Source organism: Mustela nivalis (genome assembly GCF_964662115.1).
Source record: "Mustela nivalis genome assembly, chromosome: 13".
Classification (NCBI taxonomy): Eukaryota; Metazoa; Chordata; class Mammalia; order Carnivora; family Mustelidae; genus Mustela; species Mustela nivalis.
The window spans coordinates 47,066,448-47,091,357 of NC_139032.1; the positions used below are offsets into that span (position 1 = coordinate 47,066,448).

Here is a 24,910-nt window from a genome sequence, read left to right on the forward strand (position 1 = left end):
CCACGCGTCTGGATTTTGAATCTAGGTGTACCGGACATCCGCCGGGGTGGGAGAGGTCAAACATGGCCTTGGCCGCCTCAAGCCAAACTGGGGGGTTGGCAGTGTCTCACCCTCTTAAAAGCCTCCTCCTCATAAATTTAAGACGACTAAGCACATCAAAAAGGTTACCCGGTAGCAGGTTACTCTGTTTCTTTCCTTTTTGTCATGCCCGAGTCTGGGGTACCCCAATCTCTGCGCGGTCCCCCTGCAATTAGGGACAGCAGCAAGCCCCTGGTGGCGGTGGCGGGAAGAGCAGGGCGCGGCCGCCCGGCGTCCGCAGCTGGAAGGAAGGTCGGCGCACAGCCAGTTCCCTCCGGAGGAGTCTCCCTCCCGCGAGAACTTCTGCAAGGCGGACCGGCCTGATTCCCCCCGGGAGGCCGAGAGCGCAGCTACGGGTGTGCAGAGTGCGGGGTGGCGCTCTTCCTCGTAGGGATCTCGCAAAAGTTAACGGATCTGGCTCAAGGGCACGCACAGAGCGTGGGCCAACACCAAGGCTAACCAACGATCTCCGTTACTATCCTAGTCGTGAACCCGTTACTTAGAACCGAGCTGGAGAAAGAAACCACGGAGAACCGGAAAGGTCTGCAAAAGGGGCGGGACGCGGGAACCTCGAATTGAGTAAGGGGGTGGCGGGGGCGATCCCACGCTAGCAGCCAATCCAGCTGTCCCGGGGAGGAAGAGGAGGAGCCAGGGCCATCCGCGGGACTCCGCACTGCTTCGTCCCGCGCTGCCGCTCCGACCTCCTCCGCTGCTGGGCCCCGCGAATCCGCCACCGCAGCCGCCACCCCACGCAGACATGGCCTCGGGTGCCACCCCCACGGCAGTGAAGGTGAGAGGAGCCGCCCCGGCGGCTGCGGTCCGCCCGGCTCTGTGCGCTCGCTCCCGCCCCGGGGGACCGCGCCCCAGGGCCACGCGCCTGGCCTGTGCGCCCCCACCACCGCGGCCAGGGTCTGGGGCCCGGCCCCGGGGTCGCTTGCCCAGGGACGGGGGTTGGGGGAAAGGGAACGCTTGCAGTCTCCCCCCACCGCCCACCATCACCACCACCTTGGGCTCAGCGAACCCGCGCCGCGCGGAGAATGGGCAAGCCCCTTTGGAGAAGAGCAGGGGGCGGAGGCTGCGCCCGCCCCCCAGCCTTCCCCTGCACTACTCCTTTCCCCCGGGCCCGCGCGGGGTGGTCGCCTGAAGCTGCTGAGACCAACTCCTAGTGCCTGCGGGACTCAAGTCTTCCGCTCCGACTCGGCTCGCTGAGCCCACGTGAACTGGGTGCTTGCTTTTTTTGCAGGCTTCCGGCTTTTTTCTTATTCTTCCTAACGTAGGGCTTTTCTGGCCTGAAGTTTTGCCTGCAGCGCAACGCTTGGGGAATTCTGAGACTTTGGGACCTCACCGAAATGGAGCACAGGGCCGCTCCCTGATTGGAGGCCTCTGGGTTTAAACTGCATTGTTTGCAACCTTGAAAGTTAGAGATCAGTTTCCTTGCGCCCTCGGATCGCACAGGTCTCTGTACAAGGCGTCATTGTTCTGTGGGAGCTTTGGCCAGAGGAGTGCATGAGTTCTGAAGGGTGCAGCAAGCTTCCCTGAGGCTTTTAAACACTTAAATCCTGGTTGGTGTCTTGGGAGAGAGTGTGTAGTATTACAGTGCAATGGAAAAATTGATGCTAAAACCCAGGATCTCTTCCAGGTTGTTGATTGGCCAAGAACTCAGTTAATTTGACTTTCGAAATTCTTGGTGGGTGGGATAGAAATGTCTGGGGTAGATCGGTCTTCATTCTTCCTGATGAATCAGCTCCCGATTCCCGCCTCTGTGTTCGTCTCTTCTGGGAGCAGGCAGATCTCTGCCCTGTGTATTCAGCTAGAATGATGGGTTTATCAGGCTCTTAATGAGACACTTAACAAGGAGAAGGGGTGTAGGGTGGAGAGTGTTGCTTTCTTACTCAGAGACATGAAATTCGTTTTTCCTTTTGAAAAGAATCTTGGATTTAACAAATACTGGCAGAACACCTCTCCCTTATCAGTAGCAGAGAACAAGGCAGAACACTGTTATGATGCTTACCTGAAGCTTAGGGGTCCTTCTCTAAGTGGGGTTTTCCTGCAGGGTCTGCCTGGCTAGTTACAATGATCCGTCTGTTACATGACTGAAACTTAGTAAATGTCAGTGCTTCTAAGGGGGAGGGGAAGCAGAAATTAATTTTCCCTGTCTTTTCTCCAGCTGCTATTGTCATAGGTCTTATTAGGCCACCCCTTCTAATGGGTAAGCAGGAGGTGATCACCTTTTCCTTGCAGGAATATGCTTAAAGTGACATTAAAAGCAGAGAGGGATGATTTTTCAAAAATTTTTTATTTAAATTCGATGTAATGATCATATGCTGTATTAGTTTCAGAGGGAGAATTCAGCAATTTATCGTTTGCATGTAATACCCAGTGCTCATTGCATCCTGTGCCCTCCTGAGTGCCCATCACCCAGTTACCCCATCCCCCATCCGCCTCCCCTCCAGCGACCCTCTGTTCTTTCCTTAGAGTTAGAGGAATCTTTTATGCTTTGCCTGGCTCACAGAGGGATGATGTTGAACATGGTCTCACTTCAGTCTTGTTTGGCATTCTTCAGCGGCGTAGCTTCCAGGGCAAATTAGCGCGGTGCATTTAACTGCAGAATGGGCGCTGATTAGGGCCCTGCTGTAAATATTGAATGACGTATATTTTTGGTCTTGGCGAGCTGCTGAGTGTAAAATTAAGAGGGACAAACAGTGCTAGGCCTGCCTGCTGATTGCTTTTTTTTTTTTTTTTAAGATTTTATTTATTTATTTGACAGACAGAGATCACAAGTAGGCAGAGAGGAAGGCAGAGAGAGGGGGGGAAGCAGGCTCCCCACTGAGCAGAGAACCCAACGCAGGGCTTAATCCCAGGACCCTGAGCTCATGACCTAGGCAGAAGGCAGGGGCTTAAACCCACTGAGCCACCCAAGCGCCCCTGCTGATTACTCTTTGAGCTTAGAAAGGTGACGGCTCCACGATGGCAACACTGAATGCCCCAGACTGCTGAGGGGGCATCCAATACAGGGGACAGCAGGTGCTAGTGCACAGAGCAAACCAGGGTCATAAAAACCATACTCTGTCCCCAGATCATAGACTGGAGAGCTGGAACATTCTGAAGACCACATAGCTGCACAAACCCCTTTTCGTAGACATCAAGCTGAGGCCTGGAGAGGTCAACGGAGGTGTCCAGAACAACACTGCTGGACCTGGATAGTGACAAAATTGGGCCTAGAGCCTGGCCTTCCACCAACCAGATGCTATGAGGCGGTTCTGAAATTGGACATACGGTCTCTGGGCCCTGTTTTATTGTGTGAATAGAGAGATCATGCACCTCCCCACCCCGCCCCCACCCGGTGCCCCCTGGGTGCTCTCCCGTGGTGTTAATGACAGCTGTTGTCTGGGAGGACCTCGGGGAGACAGCGTCCCCCAGCGTCAGCCATGGGGAGGTGGTCTGCATGACCATGAGAGGGCCAAACAGGTCTTTGGCACCCTGACAGAACATTCTGAAGGGCTCTTTCAGTGGCCTGTTGCTCCCCCAGGCAGCTGCCCAGCCTTTGCTCTGGCGGATTAGACATAAGCCTTATTAATCATGGTTGTTACAACAAGGAGGACATATGGTCCCATCAAAAGTGGGTAGTGGGCTATTAACAAAATGGTATGAAGAGAGACAGATAAGTCATGGCGTCTAAACTGGAATGAATGGGCCTTTTCAGCTCTCCTTTTGATGCTTAAGAGTGGTTGGCAAAGGCCTTCATGCAGGAAGTCCTTGAGTGACCCTCAGAAACCAGGGGACAGCTGACCCATTGGTCCCAGTTGGAAGCCAGAGGACCAGCGAGCCTTCATTTTTATGCTTAGGGCCACGGTGGCGTTTTGGGCAGGACAGCATTGCCGGACCTGTGGTGCATCCTGCCCCCCTCCCCACAAAGTGCCGGTAGCCCGCCCCCCAGTCCTCGTGGCAGCCAGAAATGTCCCCATGGGTTCCCAGACACTCCCAGGAGAGCTGGTACACGCCCGGGTGAGGGACCTGGGCCAGATCCCTGAGACCAGAGACTGCCTGGTGAGGAGACGTGAGAGCAGCCTGGTGTGTGTCCTGAGTGACAGAGAAAGAGCAGGAGACAAGGGGCCTTCTGTTGTTGCCTGGAGGGATCTTTATTTTTATTTTGTTTATGCTGGATGTGGGAGCATAGACGGAAACAGTGACAGATGCTCATGTGTCATTTCACTTGATTCTCACCATTGTACGGAGTAAGGAAAAATCCTAACCTTCTCAGTACAGATGAGCAGACAGGAGATAGAAATGTTTGTGTGCAGTGGACCGTCGTGCTTCACTGGGACTGTGATGGCGGTATCCTAGTCTGGGTCTCAGAAGCATCTAAGGCAGTATTGGCCAAAGTGTGTGATGCATCTGCACCCACCTGGGGATGTGTTAGAAATGCACCTTCTCAGGCTCCATCCCAGTCCTGCCGAATCGGGGGTCCAGAGGGGAAGCCCTGCAGTCTGGGTTTTAAGAGCCTCAGTATATTCAGATGTCCGCGAGAGTGTGACTGCTGCCGACCTAGAGAGCTTTGAAGGGGCGAGGCATCTGCATTTTTTTTTTTTAAGATTATTTATTTATTTATGTACCAGAGAGAGAGAGAGAGAGAGAATACAAGCAGGGGGAGCTGCAGAGGCAGAGGGAGAAGCAGACTCCCCGCTGAGCAAGGAGCCCGATGCACAGGACTCCATCCCAGGACCTCAGGATCCTGACCTGAGCCCAAGGCAGATGCTTAACCAACTGAGCCACCCAGGCACCCCAGGCATCTGCATTTTTTAAGCAACCTTATCAGGTGATTCTTGGCATATGAATTTCTGTGGCTGCTGTAACAGTCACCACAGACTGGGTGGCTTAAAAGCCTGTCCAGGTGTTCTGTCACAGTTCTTGAAGTTAGAAGTACAGGAGGAGCCCTGCTGGACTCAAGCCTGGGTGCTAGGGCACCTTCTCTTGGACGATCCAAGCGAGCGTCTGTTTCTTTGCTTTTCCAGCTTCTAGAAATCACGTTGCCTTCTTCCTTACGTGACTGTCTCATAAGGACACTTACAGTTACATTTAGGGCTGACCCGGATAATCCAGGGTGATCTCCCTCTCCCCAGACCTTTGACTTCCTCAGGTGAGGTAACACGTGCAGGTTCTGGGAATTAGGACACAGATAGGACCTCTCTCGGGAGTGCTCAGCTAGCCCAGACCGTGGAAGTTCATGGTCTAGGCCCTGGGGGTGAGGGTACTCAGTGCCGGGAACATGTTTGAACTACCCGAGGAGCTTTAAGAAAACAAACCTTGCCCTGCCCAATTGATGGAGTCTCTAAAATCTGGGACCCGAGCTTTGGTATGGAAAGCTCCCCGAGAGACTCTCCGATCCAGGAGCTGCCCTAGGGGGAGCCCTGGGAAGATTCCCGTTGTCCGGCAAGTGGAAAGCTCTACAGAATACAGGAAGTGTTGAGGAAAAGCCTTCTCCAAAACTGGTAATTTCAGGAGGCAAACTGTTTCTTCAAGAGGGTGTCCATTAGAGTAACATCCTGACTTTGCGAGGGGAGGTCTGTTAAATAAAAGCAATGGAGTTCTGAGCCCTAACATTTTCTCTGACCAGAATATCATATTCCTGTGTTAGTGTGCTAGAGCCGCGCTAACAAAGAAAGTACCACACTCTGGGTGGGTTAACCAACAGAAATGTCTTTCTCTGGAGCCTGGAGGTGGTGGGAGGGGCAAGATCAAGGTAGGGGACACCATTCAGAGTGGATTAGGGCTCTCCCTTGGGAGTTCATTTAACCTTAATTATCAAAGATCCTCTTTCTAAAAATCGTTACATTCTGAGGTATTGGGTGTTGGGGCTTCAACGTAGGTTTTGGGGTAGGGACAGTGCAGCCTGTAAGCAGCACCTACAGGGGCGGCTCACAGAGAGGTGTGTCTTGTCGGAAATCGAGCCACCAGCAATCTCTGTGGACCGTATTGCAGGTTTGGAACAGGCCACCCAGACTGAGACATTTGGCCAGTCTCTCCCCACACAGCTGGGCTTCCGGGATTTTACAAGTTCTCCTGGGAGGCTTTGAAGCCAGGTTGGCTCAGTAAAGGAAGAACGTTTGTCTGTTGGCTTGCCAGATATGTCCGTGGCACCAGAGCTGAAGCCCTGAAGTGCTCAGGGATCGCCGCCAGCTTGAGCTCTGGTCCTTGCGCCTCATTGTGAGTGAGGCCCTTAGAGGCAGCCCACCTCCCTGGCATGAGCTAGCCTCAACTGCTTGGGCTTCTGTGTTTTGAGAATGCCATCATGGAGTGCTAGGTTCTTTAAGGTAGTGTATCTGGGCCTCAAAGTGATGGTGAGGGGTTACTGAAACCAGTTGGGATATGTGAGGTCTCCTGGGTCCAGGTACTAGGGGAAATAGACACAGGGTAGGGGTTCATAGGAGCCCTTTCAGCCTTGCTGGACATAACCATTCTGGCCAGATTAAGCCAACATTTAGATAAAGTGCTTTTGCACTCTCAGGGAGGAAGTCAAACCCTCTTCTCTTTTAAAGGAAATTGACTCAGTGGTCTGTCAGGGAGAAAGTGTGGGATGAACCAGTAGCTGTTAGAAGTTGGCAGTGACTGTGACTGACCAGGGGTTCTCTGTTTCAGAACTTTATCTCATGTATGGAAGTCCTGGCTGGGCAGGATTGGGCCAGAAATTCCATCCCAGTCCTCAAATATATTTCTAGGCAGTCTAGGATAACCTGGACTAAAGGGCTGAAGCTTCTGGCCCAGGAGGCCTGTTAAGGTCGTGTCGTTGCTTCCCGAGTGTGTATGAGGTCACTGATGGAGAGGCCCCTCTCTTTTGAGGTGTTTGCTTAGATCTCTCGCTCTGTGACCTTGGCCCAGAACTTCACCTCTCTCAGCATGTTTCCTCAGTACATGGAGAGAGTAAAACTTTCTTGATGGGGTGTGATGTAATAAAGGACTCCTTTTTTATTACAAATTATTTGTAATAAAGGGGATATTGGGAGACAGTTCATCATAGCAGTTGAGTGTGACATGGTTCCCTTCTTATAATTTGTTCTTCAAGTTTCTTAATTTGATGCTTTTGCTTTGTCTTTGGGAAAATGGGTATAATACTGGAGGGCGTATCTTACGGGATGGTTGTGAAGATCAAATGAGGTAAAGTGGCTGGAGCACTTAGCACAGTGCCTGGGACATCTAAGTACTCAGACACAGTGACTTTATTAGCAAGGCAGGTAGGGATCAGCTATTGCATTTAGAGGCTGCAAGGTGACACATAATTAGGCCAGGGTGCTTGGGAGTTCCATCGTAGTTGTACTTTGCTGTGGAGCCAGCAGGTGGCGACATTGCCCCATCCTGACACGGATGGCCTCCCTCTGCTGCAGGAAACTGGTTATAGAGGTCCGTTTCCCCGTGTGGCAGTACGCAGCTGCTACACTTGTCCTGTGTGCCTGTATGATTTTCTGGAGCCATTTGGGTGACTGGACAGGCTCACCTACAGATAATTCCAGTGCCAGAGACCCCATCCCAGCCTCTGGGGGGCGCAGCAGCAGCTCTTGCTTTCATGCCCAGTGCATGTTCCTCTGGAGGGCTGAGTTACCAGCTACCTAACGCAGTCATGCAGTCGAGGTGCTGTGACTGAAGCTTGTGGCAGCTGACCGTGGGCTCAAGGGCACTGAACTTGGGCAGGACCCCTGGTCGGCATTTCTTAATATACTGCTACAGTGCTGGGCTAGCTTGCCCCAAACTGAGAGGTGGTTCAACAGAGTCAGTTTTGTTGTGTATGTACAGGTCTTGAGAGTCCAGTGTTGAATCCAGAGTGTGAGATGCCATGGCCCAGGGTGCATCCAGAAACAGCCAAGTCCAACTGGTAATAAAGCCTTGGGGGGTGGGGGGCAAAGGTTTTCAAGAGCAACAGAATCCCCCAAGATTAGGCTGAGAATAATTTCAGAGTCAGCAGTTTGGTTTTGTGACCTGCGGTGATGGTGCAGAGATGTATGAGATGAACAATCAACTGGAGAAGGTAGCTGGAAGGAGGGTTAGGATTGTATAAAACCAGTTTACAATTTTTTTCTAGTGGATGGGCATGATTTAAGTGTACTGACTTAAATGAACACTTCTGTTGGCTTAAAAGCCGTCATACTGGCTGGTTTTAGGATGATCTGTGGTGGCAAGATAGGAGAGAGAGGTGGGGTTGCCCGGGTGTAACCTGCTGTGGTTTCAACAACATGCCACAAGGTGGCACCAACTTCAAAAACTGGTTTAGTCACTTTGGGAAGTGGTGAGGACGCTTTTAAGGTTCTGAATCCTGTCACTAGCAGTTCTTCAGTGAGATCTCAATAAATTGTCCCTCCTGTTTTTTGTTTGTTTGTTTGTTTGTTTGTTTGTTTCCAGAAAATGGGGGTGGGGGGAGGCAGAGAGGTAGCCATTCATAATACTTATAAAATCAACTTGTGTAACCTGATCTAAAAATTATTCAGGTGTTAGTGACTTCTTAACCTGGAATTTTTTCTCAAGGAGCTGCTGTCTTTCATGAGTAGAAATTTTGCTCAAGTGGTAATAGATTTAAAGCTTTGCATTGAAAAAAAAAATGCTCAGGTCACTTTCCACTTGGTTTCTAAGAAAGTGTCCTCTCTCTAACCTGTCACTGATAGTTTAAATACTAATTTTCCTTTAGGAAGTATCAGCTCAAAGAAGCCTTATTTCCGTCATTTAATTTTTTAGTTGACATTCAGTTAATATTTAGCTGTCTTTGTAATTGTTCTTGTTTGTGTTTCTTAGTCACCAAATCAGATTAACTCTGGAGTTGCAGAACCAGGTTCCTGTAACTCGGATTAGCCCCTGGAAGACAAGGGCTGATGAGTTCATCTCTGGAAAATACAACACAACTCTTGAACTTAAAAAAAAAAATTCAGAACTGCCTCTGCATTACTTATTTATATTTACATGGATAGGAAGAATAGTTTGATTTTATAAATATACACGAGACCAACTTTCCATGCTCTTCCAGACTTTTCTATCCGTGAACTCTTACAACTCTGATTTTAGTGGCATAGGAAAGAAATTTTTCTCCTTTCTTTATCAAATGGTATAATGAGGAAGACCCATGACCAGTTGGGCATACAGAATATTTTCTGTCCTGGACGTCTTTTGAACATTCCTTGTTCCATTTAGTAGAGAAAATAAAATTTAAAATTGGTTAGAAAGTACTATCTGCAACCCCGTGCCTGTATTTTAGGTTTGGTTTTGTAACTTAAGCTAGCTAAAGTATCTTTCTGTGCTAATTTGTTAATTGTATGGTAAGCAAAACGTGACCCCTGCTTTGGCTAACTCTGAAGTTTGAGGGCCCTCAGATGTTTATTGAATGGGTGATTGTTTTCCAGTAATGTGCAGTTTTTTAAAAACGCCTGGGGCTGGGAGGAGTTAAGATGGTGGAGAAGTAGAGGATCCCAAGGTCGCGTGGTCCCAAGAGTTCAGGCAGACAGCTCTCACATCATTCTGAACACCTGCTAACTCAACTGGAGATCGAAGAGTAGCTGTGACTCTGCAAATAGAAAAGCGACCACTTTCTGCAAGACAGGAGGTGCACCGATGGGAATCTGAGTGTTATAAGGAAAGATAAGTGCGACTAGGGCGGGGCGCGGAGGGAGCCTCTGTCCGCCGGCTACCGGGTACCGGCTACTGGCAGGTGATAGAGCAGTGGAGCACAAAAATCCGAACTTTCAGAAGACCGTTCTGGTGAGGGACTTCCTGCCTGAAAGGTACTTGGGTGGCAAAGCAGGGAGGAATCCTGGGTGGTGACAGTGTGGTCCCAGGATCTCCAGGGTCACAGGAAGACCGGGGGTGCCTGAGGGCAGCAGAGCTCCCAGGCATCAGAGTGGGGAAGCTGGCTGCCATCAGAGCCCAGGAGTGGCTCTCAGCTTGGGATTGTAATAAACAGAAGCACAGCAGGATCAGGCCACCGCTCTGCAAGCAGCCGCCCATCCAGCAGCAGAACCGGCAGGAACCCCCTCTCTCTGCAGTGTAGGGGTAGAGGAAACATACCTCAGTATCACAGAAGCCATCTACAAAAACCCCACAGCTAATATCCTCCTCAATGGGGAATAACTGAGAGCTTTTCCCCTAAGGTTAGGAACACGACAGGGATGTCCACTATCACCACTGCTGTTCAACATAGCACTATAAGCCCTAGCCTCAGCAGTCCGACAACAGAAAGAAAATAAGAGCATCCAAATTGGCAAAGAAGCCATACTCATTCTTCCCAGACGCCAGGACTCTCTACGTAGAAAGCCCAAAAGACTCCACCCGAAAACTGCTAGAACTCAAACAGGAATTCAGTGAAGTGTCAAGATATAAAATCAATGCACAGAAGTCCATCGCATTTCTATACACTAACAATGAGGCAGAAGAAAGAGAAATCAAGGAATCAATCCCATTTACAATTGCGCCCAAAACCATAAGATACCTAGGAATAAAGCCAACCACAGAGGTAAAGGATGTGACTCATGAAAGAAATTGAGGACGGAAACACATTCCATGCTCATGGAAGAGCAAAGTCTGTTAAAATGTCTACAATACCCAAAGCAAGCTACATATTCAGTTCAATCCCTATTAGAATACCATCAGCATGTTTCATAGAGTTAGAACAAACAATCCTAAAATTTGTATGGAACCAGAAAAGACCCTGAATAGCCAAAGGAATGTTGAAAAAGAAAACCAAAGTGGGCAGTATCCCCATTCCAGACTTCAGCTCTATTACAAAGCTGTCATCATCAAGACAGTATGGTACTGGCACAAACACAGACACATTGATCAAGAGAACAGAATAGAGAGCCCAGAAATAGATCCCCACTCTATGGTCAACTAATCTTCAACAAAGCAGGAAAGAATGTCCAGTGGCAAAAAGACAGGTCTTCAACAAACGGTTGTTGAGAAAATTGGACAGCCACATGCAGAAAAATGAAACTGGACCATTTCCTTACACCGCACACAAAAATAGACTCAAAATGGATGAAGGACCTCAATGTGAGACAGGAATCCATCAAAATCCTTGAGGAGAACACAGGCAGCAACGCTGCAGCAACTTCTTCCTAGAAACATCGCCAAAGGCAAGGGAAGCAAGGGTAAAAATGAACTACTGGGACTTCATCAAGATCAAAAACTTTTACACAGGGGCACCTGGGTGGCTCAGTGGGTTAAAGCCTCTGCCTTTGGCTCAGGTCATGATCCCAGGGTACTGGGATCGAGGCCCACATCCAGCTCTCTGCTCAGCAGAAAGCCTGCTTCCTCCTCTCTCTGCCTGCTTCTCTGCCTATTTGTGATCTCTGTCTGTCAAATAAATAAATAAAATCTTTAAAAAAAAAAAAAAAAAAGCTTTTACCCAGCAAAGGAAACAGTCAGCAAAACTAAAAGGCAACCTACAGAATGGAAGAAGATATTTGCAAATGTCTTATCAGACAAAGGACTATTTTCCAAATCTATAAAGAACTTAGCAAACTCAATACCCCCCCCCAAAAAAACCCAAAAATAATCAGTCAAGAAATGGACAGAAGAAGACATGAACAGATATTTCTGTAAAGAAGACATCCAAATGGCCAATAGACACATGAAAAAGTGTTCAACATCACTTCGCTTCAGGGAAATAGAAATCAAAACCACAGTGAGAGACCACCTCTCACCAGTCAGAATGGCTAGAATTAGCCAGTCAGGAAAGGACAGATGTTGGTGAGGATGCAGAGAAAGAAGAACCCTCCTACCCTGTGGGGGGAATGCAAGCTGGTGCAGCCACTCTGGAAAACAGCATGGAGGCTCCTCAAAAAGTTGAAAATAGAGCTACCCTACGACCCAGCAATCGCACTACTGGGTATTTACCCTAAAGATACAAATATAGTGATCCAAAGGGGCACGTGCACCTGAATATTTATAGCAGCAATGTCCACAATAGTCAAACTATGAAAAGAGCCCAGATGTCCACTGACAGATGAATGGATAAGGGATATTACTCAGCCATCAAAAAGCCCCAGGAAATCTTGCCATTTGCAATGATGTGTGTGGACCTAGAGGGTATGACATTAAATGAGATAAGCCAGTCAGAGAAAGACAGATACCTTGTGATTTCACTCATATGTGGAATTTAAGAAACAGAAGAGATGAACATAGGGGAAGGGAAGGAAAAACAAAATAAGATGAAAATAGAGAGGGAGGCAAACCATGAGAGACTTTGAACTCTAGGAAACTGAGTGTTTCAGGAGAGGGGTAGGGGGCTGGGGTAACTGGGTGAGGGTTGTTAAGGAGGGCAGGTTGACGTAATGACCACTGAGTGTTATATGCAACTGATGAATCCCTAAATTCTATCCTGAAACTAATTTTTAAAAAAAAACAAAAGCTATAGGGTTTAGCAGGAATGGAGATGAGTGTATGTATGTGAATAAATGGATTTGCTTGAATTAATGATTTTGTTTCTAGTGAAAAATGACCAAATATATTGTCTTTTTATTGTCTCCTTCAGATTGGAATAATTGGTGGAACAGGCCTGGATGATCCAGAAATCTTAGAAGGAAGAACTGAAAAATACGTGGATACTCCCTTTGGCAAGGTGAATATGCATCCATTCTGCGGAGATGTGCCAGCTTTTCCCTTTCTTCTTGCTGGTTCAGTTGGTTGAACGTCTGCCTTTGGCTCAGGTCATGATCCCAGGGTCCTGGGATTGAGTCCCACATGGGGCTTCTTGCTCATCAGGGAGCCTGCTTCTCCCTCAGCCTGCCACTATCCCTGCTAGTGCCCTCACTCTTTCTCTTACACATAAATAAAGTCATATGTGTATATATATATATATATATATATATATATATATATACACACACACAAATAAATATATTTATATAAATTTATTTACAAATATTTGTAAAAATACAAATATATATATATATATATATATATATATTTTTTTTTTTTTTTTTTTTTTTTTGGTCTTGGCAGTGCAGGGCTGTCTGCCCCAGGCTGAGGGCCCAGCAGTCCTGTCATTGGTTCTACCAGCTGAGACAGAGTCCCTAAGAATGCCTGTGAGGGACTTCACAGGATTGAGAACATGCACACATAACTTCTCAGTTTTTATCTCTAGAAGCCAGAGACTCCTTTCTGAGATAGCAACTGTGCGTCTTCAGATCACTGGCATTCAAATTAGCTTCTAATTCGGGGCCTATAGGTCTTCCATATTAATTATGCAGACATACAGCAAGCTGGAACAAATAATGCAAAGTGGCCTTTTCTTAGTAAGTCTGGCCCAAGGGGCAGCTGAGTGCGGGGTGGGGGGATTTCCTGAGAATCCAGAAAGCAATAGCGTGACCAAACTGGAAAGAAGACACTTTTCCTTTTCTGTTAAAATGGGGCTGCCGCTTCTCCCAGCTAGGATGAGATGTCTGCCTTCCCCTCGTTCCGTAGTGCTGCTTCCAGACACAGTGGTTCTGGCCGTCCTCCGAGGATCCCTGTACCCGGCAGCTGCCACCCAGCCCTCCTTTCCAGCCAGGTCTTCGACTGACCTCATGTTCTCTACGTCCTGCTCTCAGCTTAGCTCATCTCATGGCCTAGTGTTTTCTGACCCCTCTCCAGTTCTCAGGACCTCCCCGTCCATTACCTCAGGTCATCCCATGGCCACCTTAGACTTGGTGAACATGGCAAGCGGTTCTGCGGCCGAGCTCTTCACTTCTGTGACAGTTCCCTCCTTACTGCCTTGCGCTCTCACACCTGCCCTCTCGGACCTGCCCGATATCCTCGACACATCTGTATTTGACCAGCGTGACGCCAGAGTCCCCCGGGGTGCTTGCTACAAATAGATCTTACTAAGTGGTACCTGCCCACGCACCTGAGGCCCCCTCCGGCTCCGGTAAACCCCACGCCTGCAGAGGGCTCGGTGTTTATGGGGGGATTATGTCGGTCAAATCTGGACTCCCTTACTTCCTTCAAGTGTATCTTACAGGTTTCTGTGGATCTTGTTATGGCCCAACGATTGAAATGGCAGTTTTTTAAATTGTTTACATGTGAATGTTTTCAAGTCCTTGGGTTGTAACCGTTCTTCCTTACGTTCAGCCTTCTGATGCCTTAATTTTGGGGAAGATCAAGAATGTTGATTGCGTCCTCCTTGCAAGGTAAGTTATTTTAAGCTTTTTGAATGTTGCTACTAACAGGGTTTAAATTTAACTGAGATCCTGGAGAGAGTGGTGGTGTGCTCTTGAGTTTTTAGGGATGGTAGACTTGGAGTATCTTGTCACCTTTATTTACTGCTTACAGTTTTGGGGTAAATTATAGTGATTTTGGAGGTCAGAGAGCTCACCCCACTCCCCTTAGCCTGGGAAAGCGGTTGGACTAATCAGGAGGCAATAGAAAGGGTCTGACCAAAATTGAAGCTTCTGGTTTCAGTTCTGTGAGAGGAGAGGTGCTTTCCCTAGTTTATTATTTTTCTTCTAATTAACAAGATAAACTGCTTTATTCACGACCCCTTGTGTGGTAATAGAATAGCTACAGGTTTGCAGGGAGCGGGTTCCCGGTGATATCCACACTCTGTGTCCTTGACAAGACCAGCGCCATTCCACTGTGACCGGCCGGGAGGGAGTGTTGGCACTCAGACATTCGTTTTCTCATGTTGTGCACAAATTACCACAGGTTGAGCCGCTTTGAACACGGACGGTGTCCCACATTTTCTCAGCATGGGGAGTGTGGGATAGGACTTTAGCTAGGACCCCTGCTCAGGGTTACGCAAGGTCACACAAAGTTTCCTCAGGGGCTTGTTCTCTTCTGGAGCCACAGGTTCTCAGTCAGGCTTACCCGCGTGTGGGCCGAATTCAGTTCCTCACAGTTGTAGGCCTGAGGCCTTCGGCTCTTGTAGGCTTATCCACGGTCCCTGTATATGGTTCCTTCCTGTGACAGTGGCTTATTTCCCGGAGGCCAGCAGGAGGGGCTCTCTGGGGCCAGCTGGCGAGGTGGCCCCTGATCGTGGGAGTGACCGCCCCCCCACCCCGCACCTTTGGTGGAGCCCATTGGCAGGAAGCAAATCACAGGTGCACCTGCAGTGGGGGAGGAGGGAACGACAACACTGAGCACGAGAATGGGGATCAGCCGAGAGTCTGTCTGCCACACTGCATTTTGGAAACAAAAGGGACTTGCTGAATCCAGTGAAACTAAGTTTTAGTTTCAGATGGTCTCATGAGGTCAATGTCAGGCAGCCTTCTTTGTTGGTCCGGGGTCATTGCTGGAGGGTTGATTCATGTTTTTTCCAGGCTCCCAACAGAAAGCACCTGGTGGTGTGGCCCTCCAGTGAGGGTTTTGTCACACTCCTGCCTGTTGAACTGAACTGTGTTGGATTGTGTTTGTCCCTCGAATGCAAGTGTTTAATGACTTTGGGTTTTTGAATTTCTTTTGAAAATTCTTATTAGTGTTTTGGAGACCAGCCTTAGGAAAATGCAGACACTGTGTGTGCATTCATGGACCTCCGCCTTCTGAGAGGTCATCTGTGCGCTCGTGGTAAGAACCCTGACAGGCCGTGCCTGTCTGAAATTACGGTCAAAGCGTTTTGATGTTTTTCCCAATTCTGCTGGGGAACAGAAAAGACTAATAAAGTTTTCCTTCTACATGGGATGATGAAAGATATTTAATAACAACCCTATGGTGTAGGTAATATGATTAACCATTTTCTATGTGGAAAAAATTGGATGGAGAGCGTGGAGTGGCTATGAGGAGGTCACATCACTAGTAAACGGTAAAACTAGGATTGAACTCAGGTGCTTTTACTGCAAAGCCCAAACTTAATCGTCATTGTAGAAAGTGAGATTTTTGTGTATTTACCTACTTCCTGAAAGCCTGTTTCTGCATTATCACACGTGAAGGACACTGGACTTGACAGTTGGCCTCTCCGGGGTGGACAATTACACCATTGTATTGGTAGTTTTTCAAGCAGGCCAGAATGATTTTAACTCTATGAAATACTGCTTAAATAAGCCTGTCATCTAACATGTGAATTTTAAAAAATAATTTTAGAAATTGGGTTCCCTTGACTGGCCATTTACTGATGCTCCCGGTTGTGTTCTGCGTCCCAGAGAGGAGCACAGACGAGGGCCTCAACCTCTCAGACTGATTCTAGCAGGAAAGATAGACACGGAAAAGGAGCTGTAGTTTGAGTTACCATCAGAGGCTAGAAAGAAAAGGGGATAGTGGTGTACTTTGACTCAGTGGTCATGGAAAGCACTTCTCTGTTTGGAGTGGAGACCTCGGTGGGCTCGAAACCTGAGCAGGAATGAGTGAGAAGGCCGGTGAGGCTGACATGGGGTAAGAGCTGAGGCTGTGTTAGGACACTGGTGCCTGAGTGACATGAGAGCCATGGTTAGGTGTTTGGATTGTATTTGAAGTGTGGTAGGAAACCGTTGGTGGGTGTGTTAGTTTGCTCTAGCCGACACAGACTGGATGGACACACAGATTTGCTCACAGTTCTGGAGGCTAGAATTCCAAGATCAAGGTGTCAGCAGGATTGGTTTCTTCTGAGGGCTTGGGGGCGGGGAGTAGGGAAGAACTATTCCAGGCCTCTCTTGTTTTGGCTCACAGATGACCATCTTCTCCCTGTGTCATCCCACCTTCTCCCCAGGGTGCAAGTCTGTGTCCAGATTTCCTCCTTTTATAAGGACACTGGATTGGGGTCCACCCTAAGGACCTCATTTTTTTTTTTAACCTCATTACCATATGAAAGACCCTCTCTGCAAGTACATTTGCATTCTGGGAATTAGGACTTTAAAATATGAACTCTGGCAGGGGGAGGGGGCACCATTCAGCCACTAACCGTGGTCTTGAGTGAGGTGACTAGTTCTTGGACGAAACCTGCTAGTGTCCTAACAGCTGGGAGCTCTTAATTTTGAGTTTATTTACTAACTTATTTGGGTGATCAGACAAAGGAATGAAGAGAGTCAGCTGGAGGCTTGAGTTTCTCCTTCGATTTTGTGTCTGTCTTCACTGGCACCTCTTGTTTTCCGTGTTGTGGCTTGTGTGAAACCATCTGCCTCAGATTCTGGGGTGTTGGGCTGCTAGAGGACAGACACAGTACATCTTCCATATGGGCTCTTGATAGGAAAATAAACACATACCACATAAAGGTGGCCTGCATATGAAGACCAAGTGGTTTGTATTTACAGTAGGCTAGTTATGCCCTGGCCTCGGCCCATAAAAGTGCTTTAATGAAAAGGACTGGAAGGCGCCGCCATAAACTGAGTTTTCTAACAGCATTCGAGTGCCCCGCTCGCTCACTGGCTGCATGTGCTCCTTCCCACAGGCATGGCAGACAGCATACCATTATGCCTTCAAAAGTCAACTACCAGGCAAACATCTGGGCTCTGAAGGAGGAGGGCTGCACACACATCGTAGTGACCACGGCCTGTGGCTCCTTGAGGGAGGAGATTCAGCCCGGTGATATCGTCATTATTGATCAGTTCATCGACAGGTGAGCAGGCCCTCTAAGGTGCTTAAGGCTTGGGGGAGATTATTCCCAGTTCAAATGGAGGTTGTATGGGGGCCTGGGAAGGAGCGGAGGGCAGGCCCATGGATGTGCTTGAAGTTTTGCCTTGTGGGAAGTTGTTAAACAGCTGCAGACCAGAGGAAGAATCAGCTGTCCGGTGACCAGTTCCCCGCTCTGCCATTCCTCAGTTCGCTGTGGTCTGTAATGTGAATAGATAAGAACGCCCGCCCGTAGACACAAGCAAATGGCTTCATGTTTCCTTAGTTCCGCTGTCTGGACTCCACTCCCCTTCTCCCGGTTGTCTCCGGGACTTTTTTTAAGTTGTCTTTTTCAAGTAAGATTCCAGAGGGGGTCCAGTCATGACATGTGCGAGCTAATAATGTTTCAGCCACCACCTTTTACTCTTTCTCTTGTCCTGTAGCGTCCCTATAGCAGATTTTACAGATTGCTTCCTTAAGTGTCAGTGTCTTCTCCTGTCCCCCGTGTTTGCTATAAACAGCTGGTAAATCTGGACCTGAGGAGACAGGTCCACGTTCTCGGCAAAAACCCTCCCTTCTGCATTATATTGGCAGCCTTGTCATGTCTGGTTGTCTTCACATGGTGTTACGATCGACCAGTTGGTTCAAGAGCTAGGGGCTTTTTTATTATTTAATTGTATAAGTAATATATAACGTTCCTTTACAAAAAAAAAAAAAAAAAATCAGCAGTAATAAACTGCCATGATCCTAGACTTTTTCTGAATTTAGAAATTGTTGAAGAGTGGGTCCCATTGGTTAAGTATCCCGACTCTTGATATGAGCTCAGGTCCTGATCTCAGGGTCGTGAGATCAAGCCCTGCATCAGTCTCCACCCTCAGAATGGGGTCTGTTTGAGAGTCTCTCGCTCTCTCCCCACTTTCCCCCTGCTCCCTCTTTCCAAAAGAAACAAAATCTTTAAAAAAAATAATAATAAAGTAGTTGAAATCACAAGTGAAGTGAGTGGTCTCCTAGGGGTCCCTTTCCATTGCCCCCAGTCCCCCCACAATTCCTGGTGAAAGGAACCACCTCCCAGAGTGGTATTTCAGAGGGAGACAGGTAACTACACTCTGCGCCTTGAATCGGTGGCGGGGAGAAAGGGCGCCGAGTTTAAGCCATCCAGTGGCTCCTGCTGCAGTCCGGAGACGATCACTTCTGTCCATCCTACGTTCCCCATCTGCTGTTGCCGAGTTTTTTCCACCCAAGCACTGCTCCCACCTCTTCCACAGGAGGGAAGTGGATTCAGTCCAGTTCTCTGTGTTTTCTGTCCATCAGGGAACTGTTCTAATTTAGAGTCCATCAGAAGCATTCCTGATGGTTTCTGGTGGAGTGAAACTGTTAGGTGGAAGTGTATGAAACTGACCATTCTCTAGGTTAGAAATGGTTGAATATCAGCAGTTTCTGGTGGTTCAGCCTAATAAATAATGGGGGCAGACTGAAATTCGTACATGCCCTTCACCTGTCATTTTTCCTGTTACTATTTCAGCACCTGACACCATGTATGTATTGTTCATCTTGCCTTCTAGAACATAGGTCGTGTGAGGGCAAAGACCCTGTTTGCCACTTTACCCCTAACACACATACACATGCCTGTAGTTGCTCGGTTAGTATTTTTATGATACTTGTTTTTTTGTTTTGTTTTGTTTTTTAGATTTTATTTATTTATTTGACAGAGATCATAAGTAGGCAGAGAAGCAGGAAGAGAGAGAGGAGGAAGCAGGCTCCCTCCTGAGCAGAGAGCCCGATGCGGGGCTCAATCCCAGGACCCTGGGTTCATGACCTGAGCTGAAGGCAGAGGCTTTAACCCACTGAGCTACCCAGGCGCCCCAGAAGAAACGTTCTCTTAAGAGGAGGAACCCTAAGGGAATGTCATTTAGAAGAAATCTCAAATTTTATATTGATGACATATTGCAATAGTAACATTTTGGATTTATTGGCCTAGATGTGATATTGAAGCTAATTTTACCTCTTTTCCTTTTTTTAATGCATCTGTTGGAAAATTTAAGATTGTACTGGGTGGCTTGTGGTCAGTTGCTGCTGGTCGCTGTTTCTGAATGATAACTGCTGCTGGCCGAGTCAGTTCACCAGGCTTGGGCACATACATGATTTACTGTATGTGTGTCTCATAAGAGAAGAGAATCAGCACTTTTTGCCTTATGAGTAGTGGCCTTCTTGTGTTGTACTAATAATGGCGCTTTGTTGAAGGTGAATCAGGTTCAGGCAGGCACCCAATGTGTCCTCTTGGTGCCCCACGCTGAGCTAGAGGCTGAGCTGCCTGTAGCCAAACACCCCGCCCCAGCTTGGGGAGCGAAACCCCAGCATTCTGTGAAGCCGCCCAGTGGATTAAAGCCACGGGGACGGGAGCCCTGGATCAGGTTTTGTCTTGGCTCTGTTTAGCCTCAGACATATTAGTGGCCCGTGGCCCTATCTTCAGAATCCAAAGTTGAGCTCCGTTCTCCAGGGTCTGACCTGGAAACACATTTGCTTATTACTGCCACTCTTCTGGCACGTTCTCCTGGAACAAATATCCTCGTGCTAACAGGGCCTTCAGAGGTTGAGAGGGATCCTTTTACTCTCCCTAACATAAATGTGTGATAAAGAGTCAGGATTGGGGTGGGGGGGCTCCAGGGTGGCTCAAGTCAGTTAAGCTCCTGCCTTCGGCTCAGGTCATGATCCTGGGGTTCTGGGTTCGAGCCCCGCATTGGGCTCCCTGCTCGGCAGGGAGCCTGCTTCTCCCTCTGCCTCTGCCTACAGCTCCCCCTGCTTGTGTGCTCTCTCACTGCTCTCTCAAATAAAATATTAAAAACAAAAAAAATTCAAGATGGAGTAGTGTGGCTGTTCTCGCTTATTAGACGGCAGAACTAAAGCACATTACTTCCTCTGCCCTTGGTGCCCAGAGTAGGGAAGACCTCCACCGACCTGGTCCCTCAGCCTTGCTGTGCATACCTGAGAGGCCATCTAGGTTGAAGAGTGACAGGTGGCTCTGACTTCATAGTTGTTTTTAAAAAACATTTGGATTTCTACTCTAAAAACGGAATATACCTTTAAAGGAGTCTGATGGGCTAGAAACTCTTTTAATAAGCTCATTGTCTTCTGAAAATAATTTGGTTTTCTCTCTGCTGTGTTCCTGCCTGTGAGGAGCTGAACGCCTGGGCCTGAGAGAAGGGGAATTGGGTGTGGCTGACCTGGAGAGAGCAGGACAACAGACCGGTGGGGAGGGGAGTGGCTCCAGGTATTTTTGGGGTGTGTGCCCTTGTGCATTCTCTTCCTCAGACACACAAGGAAATGCCTTACTTAATATTTAAAGTCAAAATAATCTTGTGTTTGTGATTAGGGCAGCTGTAGAAAGCAAAACGGATCTTGCTCTAGAATTTAAATACCAGAAATGTGTTGTTGGTTTTGTGATTTTCCCATTCTTACTGGAGAGGGATAGGTTACTTGATTGTGCCCTGGCCCCGGGTCCGGGGCTCCCTGGGTTATGTTCCTCACAAACCAAAATTTAAAATAGCACCTGATAACCAAGGACTTGGAGGATGCTCGCCCGCAGTGTCTTTGGTGCCTCATACCTCCTGATGAATGGGGTTTGATGAATCCATTTCTTTTGCCTCAGTGGAGGTCCTTATTTTAGAGCCACAGGTCATTTGACAATTCGGGATCAAACCTGATTAAAAGTGGAACTTGTTTCTCTTCCGGTTGGTCATTCCACAATCCATATGAACCCGGGAAAGAATTTGTCTGACCTTTTGTCTGTCCCAAGAGACCGTTTATACTTTAAAAGGATCTTACAACAGAGATGCCCCAAGATTCATAATTTGGAGCTTCTTCTGGGGTACAAACCTTTGTATGTGCAGCGTGTTTCTGTCACCCCCAGTTACTCTCCACACTGTGCAAGGTAGCCACGGGTAGAGGATTCCAGCAGTTCCACATGTGACCGACCTCCTCACCATCTGTCCTGATTGTTACTGTGGAAAGGAGTTGAATTCACCAGATATCTACAAGCTCTTGGAAAAGATGCCCACATTCTATTAAATTGTTTTTTTAAAAGATGCAGTTTAGTAGGACCCATTCACCCACAAGGGCTGTGTGAACTCTCTCAGGCTGTGCCCAGCAAACATATCTGTTAAGGACAAGGATAGGATTCTTACATGTATTTATTTGTTTGTTTGTTTGTTTTTATTTATCTATTTATTTATTTATTTATGATTTTATTTATTTATCTGACAGACACAGTGAGAGAGGGAGCACAGCACAAGCAGGGGGAGTGGGAGCGCGAGAAGCAGGCTTCCCACCTGCCAAGCAGGGAGCACAATGCGGGGCTCGAACCCAGGGCCCTGGAATCATGACCTGAGCCAAAGGCAGACACTTAACGACTGAGCCACCCAGGTGCCCAGATTCTTACTTCCTAATAGTGGTCTTTATCAGGAATGTTTTACAGATAAGGACTTTTTTTTTTTTTTAATGAGACAAATACAACCAAAAAATTACAATGAAAAACATCAGGGTGTGATCCCTGCCAGCAAATGTTTTCTGCCCAATGCTGTTCCCACGTTGGCCTGCCGTGCCTGAGGCCCCCAGTTAGATTCTGCTGGAAGAATGCAGTGGGAGAAGCCCCAGTGTGGAAGTGTGAACATCCAGAATTGTTTCCTGGCTCTGCCCCCAGATTCTTTGGTCACTTAGCGTCCTTGCTGCTAGGTGAGGGCGCTGTGCTCTGATGTCTGAGCTGTGATGTCTTCCCTTTTCAGAGAGTCCTGCACTTGCTCCATTAGGGAAAGCTTTGATTAAGTGTGGGGGCAATACTTGCTGGTTTATTCACAGGAAAGTCCCCACTGTAAAACATGACAGTAAGGGATGATGTCATTTTGTTTCCCCTCCCAAAGCTCTGGGCTTCCCCTCTCGGATTCAGTGCCATGATGTAAGATTGCTGTTCCCCGCCCCTGTCGCGGACTGGCCTGAAGGTTGGGGTGTGCTCTGATGTCCATTAATCACCAGTCTTTGGACCTCTGGGGCAGGGTGTGGATTTTTATCCGCACTCACTGCAGTTATGGTAAGCAGTTGCCCAGCAAGCCCTCCTTTGGCTCTTTTCCCATGCCTCTTAGCAGCTATTTGAAAATCTTCACTGTTCCCACGGCATCCTCCCCATCTCCTTCACTCTTGGTTGAAAATGTCTCTTCTTTATGTGAAAACAGAAGCTATTTGGCCTAACCTGACCATGTTTCTTCCCCTTCCCTCTCACCAGTTTACTTGCATGCCTGCCCTCTGTCATCTTCCTGCCTGCACCTGTCCCTGGGAGCCAGGCGGCTACTCCCATGTTCCCGGGACTTCCCGCATTCTGCTCTGCAGCCTGACTTTATGTCCTTTCTCTTAATAAAACTGCTGATAAGCTCCGAAGTTTTGAACTACTACTAAGTGCCACAAATCACTTACTCCTGCTCACCACATACGAGGGTAGTTTTCCTGGGTTATAGTCAAGGAAACTTAAGACTCAAACATACCGGTCATTTGCTAGTAGGTGGGACCTGTGGATGTTGAATTCGGTTAATGTCCAAAGCCTGTGACCTCACCCACCCCTCACACATGGACTTCAGTCCTGCCCTCCCCCTTCACAGTCACACTGGCCACTGGATCCAGGACAGGGTCCCATAGATACCTCATGCTTTATAACTCAAAATTAAATTAGCCTTGGGGGGTGCCTGGGTGGCTCAGTCAGTTAAACATCTGCCTTCAGCTCAGGTCACGATCCCGGGGTCCTGAGATCGGGCCCCGCATCGGCTCTCCACTTACTGGGGAGTTTGTTTCTCCCTCTGCCTCTGCCTGCTGCTACCCCTGCTCATGTGCATGCTCACTCGTTCTGTCAAATAAATAAAATATTTTTTAAAAAAATTAAAAAAATGGATTCTCCTCCTTGCATATCTTCCATCCCTATACTCTCACTCTCACTCTCACCCCACCCTGGTTCCCTGTTCCCTACTTGGAAAGTTGCTAGGTTGATACAGCGGTGCTGCTGTCCACTTGGTCGCTGCTGCTGTGGCCCTGCGTCGCCGGTGCATACAGAGTCTGTCTTTGGGTCATACCTGTGCTTGCTTTGAACCACCTTCTGTTCTCCATCCCCACTGCTTTCATCTGGTCAGTGCTTTTCTTCCCAACCCTTTTTCTGCCCAGCATGCCTCCTGCAAAGCCAGTTTTGACATTACTCCCTGGAAACACGAGAGAAAGACATGATCAGGAAAGTGCTGGAGCACCGGGGTGGCTCCATCCGTTGAGTGTCCAACTGTTAATCTTAGCTCAGGTCTTGATCTCAGGGTTGTGAGTTCAAGACCTACATTGTGCTCCATGCCCAGCATGGAGCCCACTTAAGAAAAAAAAAAAAAAGGTGCTGAAAATGGAGCATCCACATGTCTCTGGGAGGGCTTGCCTCAGAACCTTTATTTGGTTGGGGTTGTTTTTTTTTTTAAGATTTTATTTGACAGAGATCACAAGGAGGCAGAGAGGCAGGCAGGGGTACGGGGCGAAGCAGGCTCCCTGCTGAGCAGAAAGCCAGGTAAGGGGCTTGATCCCAAGACCTTGAGATCATGACCTGAGCAGAAGACAGAGGCTTAACCCACTGAGCCTCCCAGGTGCCCCATTGGTTGGGGTTTTACCAAGCAGTGATGAGTACCAGCCCAGACTTCACATCACTGTCCAGGGGGAATGAGTGTCCTACTAAGCTCTGTATGCAGAACACCTCAGCACTTAACTGTAATATGATGTCATTTTTTCCTATTTCCTTTTCTCATCAATGCTGATGATTTTTGACATGTACTTAGAAATATCTTGTCACTTCCGCCGTAGTTTCTAACATAGCCTTTGTACTGCCCATTTCCCTCTCCCCAGTGAAGTATTAATGTTTATTAACTGGTTACGTCTATTCTTTTGAACGTGAAGTTGTTATTTCTGGATAATTGTGAAGTGAAAGAAAATATTAAGCTCTTCCCACGTGTCAGATGCTCTTAGGTCCTGGGTAATTAACCTTCACATACCTGTTGCTGGTAGAGATAGTTACAACTCTTTTTTCTTTTCTTTTCTTTTTTTTTAAGATATTATTTATTTATTTGACAGAGATCACAAGTAGGCAGAGAGACAGGCAGAGAGAGAGAGGAGGAAACAGGCTCCCCACCAAGCAGAGAGCCCTATGAGGGGCCTGATTCCAGGACCCTGGGACCATGACCTGAGCTGAAGGCAGAGGCTTTAACCCACTGAGCCACCCAGGCGCCCCTCTTTTTTATTTTCTTTCCAAGATTTATTTATTTTTAGAGAGCGAGAGCATGCGATTCAGGGGCAGAGGGAGCGAATCTTC

General features: G+C 48.0%; 1 protein-coding gene across 1 annotated transcript in view; it reads left to right on the forward strand.

Moving 5' to 3' along the window:
• Positions 1-305: 305 nt before the first annotated feature.
• MTAP (methylthioadenosine phosphorylase) overlaps positions 306-24,910 on the forward strand; it is a 44,044-nt gene continuing 19,439 nt past the window's right edge. The window contains exons 1-4 of the mRNA XM_082695382.1: positions 306-868; positions 12,581-12,667; positions 14,158-14,216; positions 17,381-17,548. Coding sequence (XP_082551508.1) covers positions 836-868; positions 12,581-12,667; positions 14,158-14,216; positions 17,381-17,548 — 347 coding nt within the window. The 5' untranslated portion in view covers positions 306-835. The remainder of the gene's footprint in view (positions 869-12,580; positions 12,668-14,157; positions 14,217-17,380; positions 17,549-24,910) is intronic.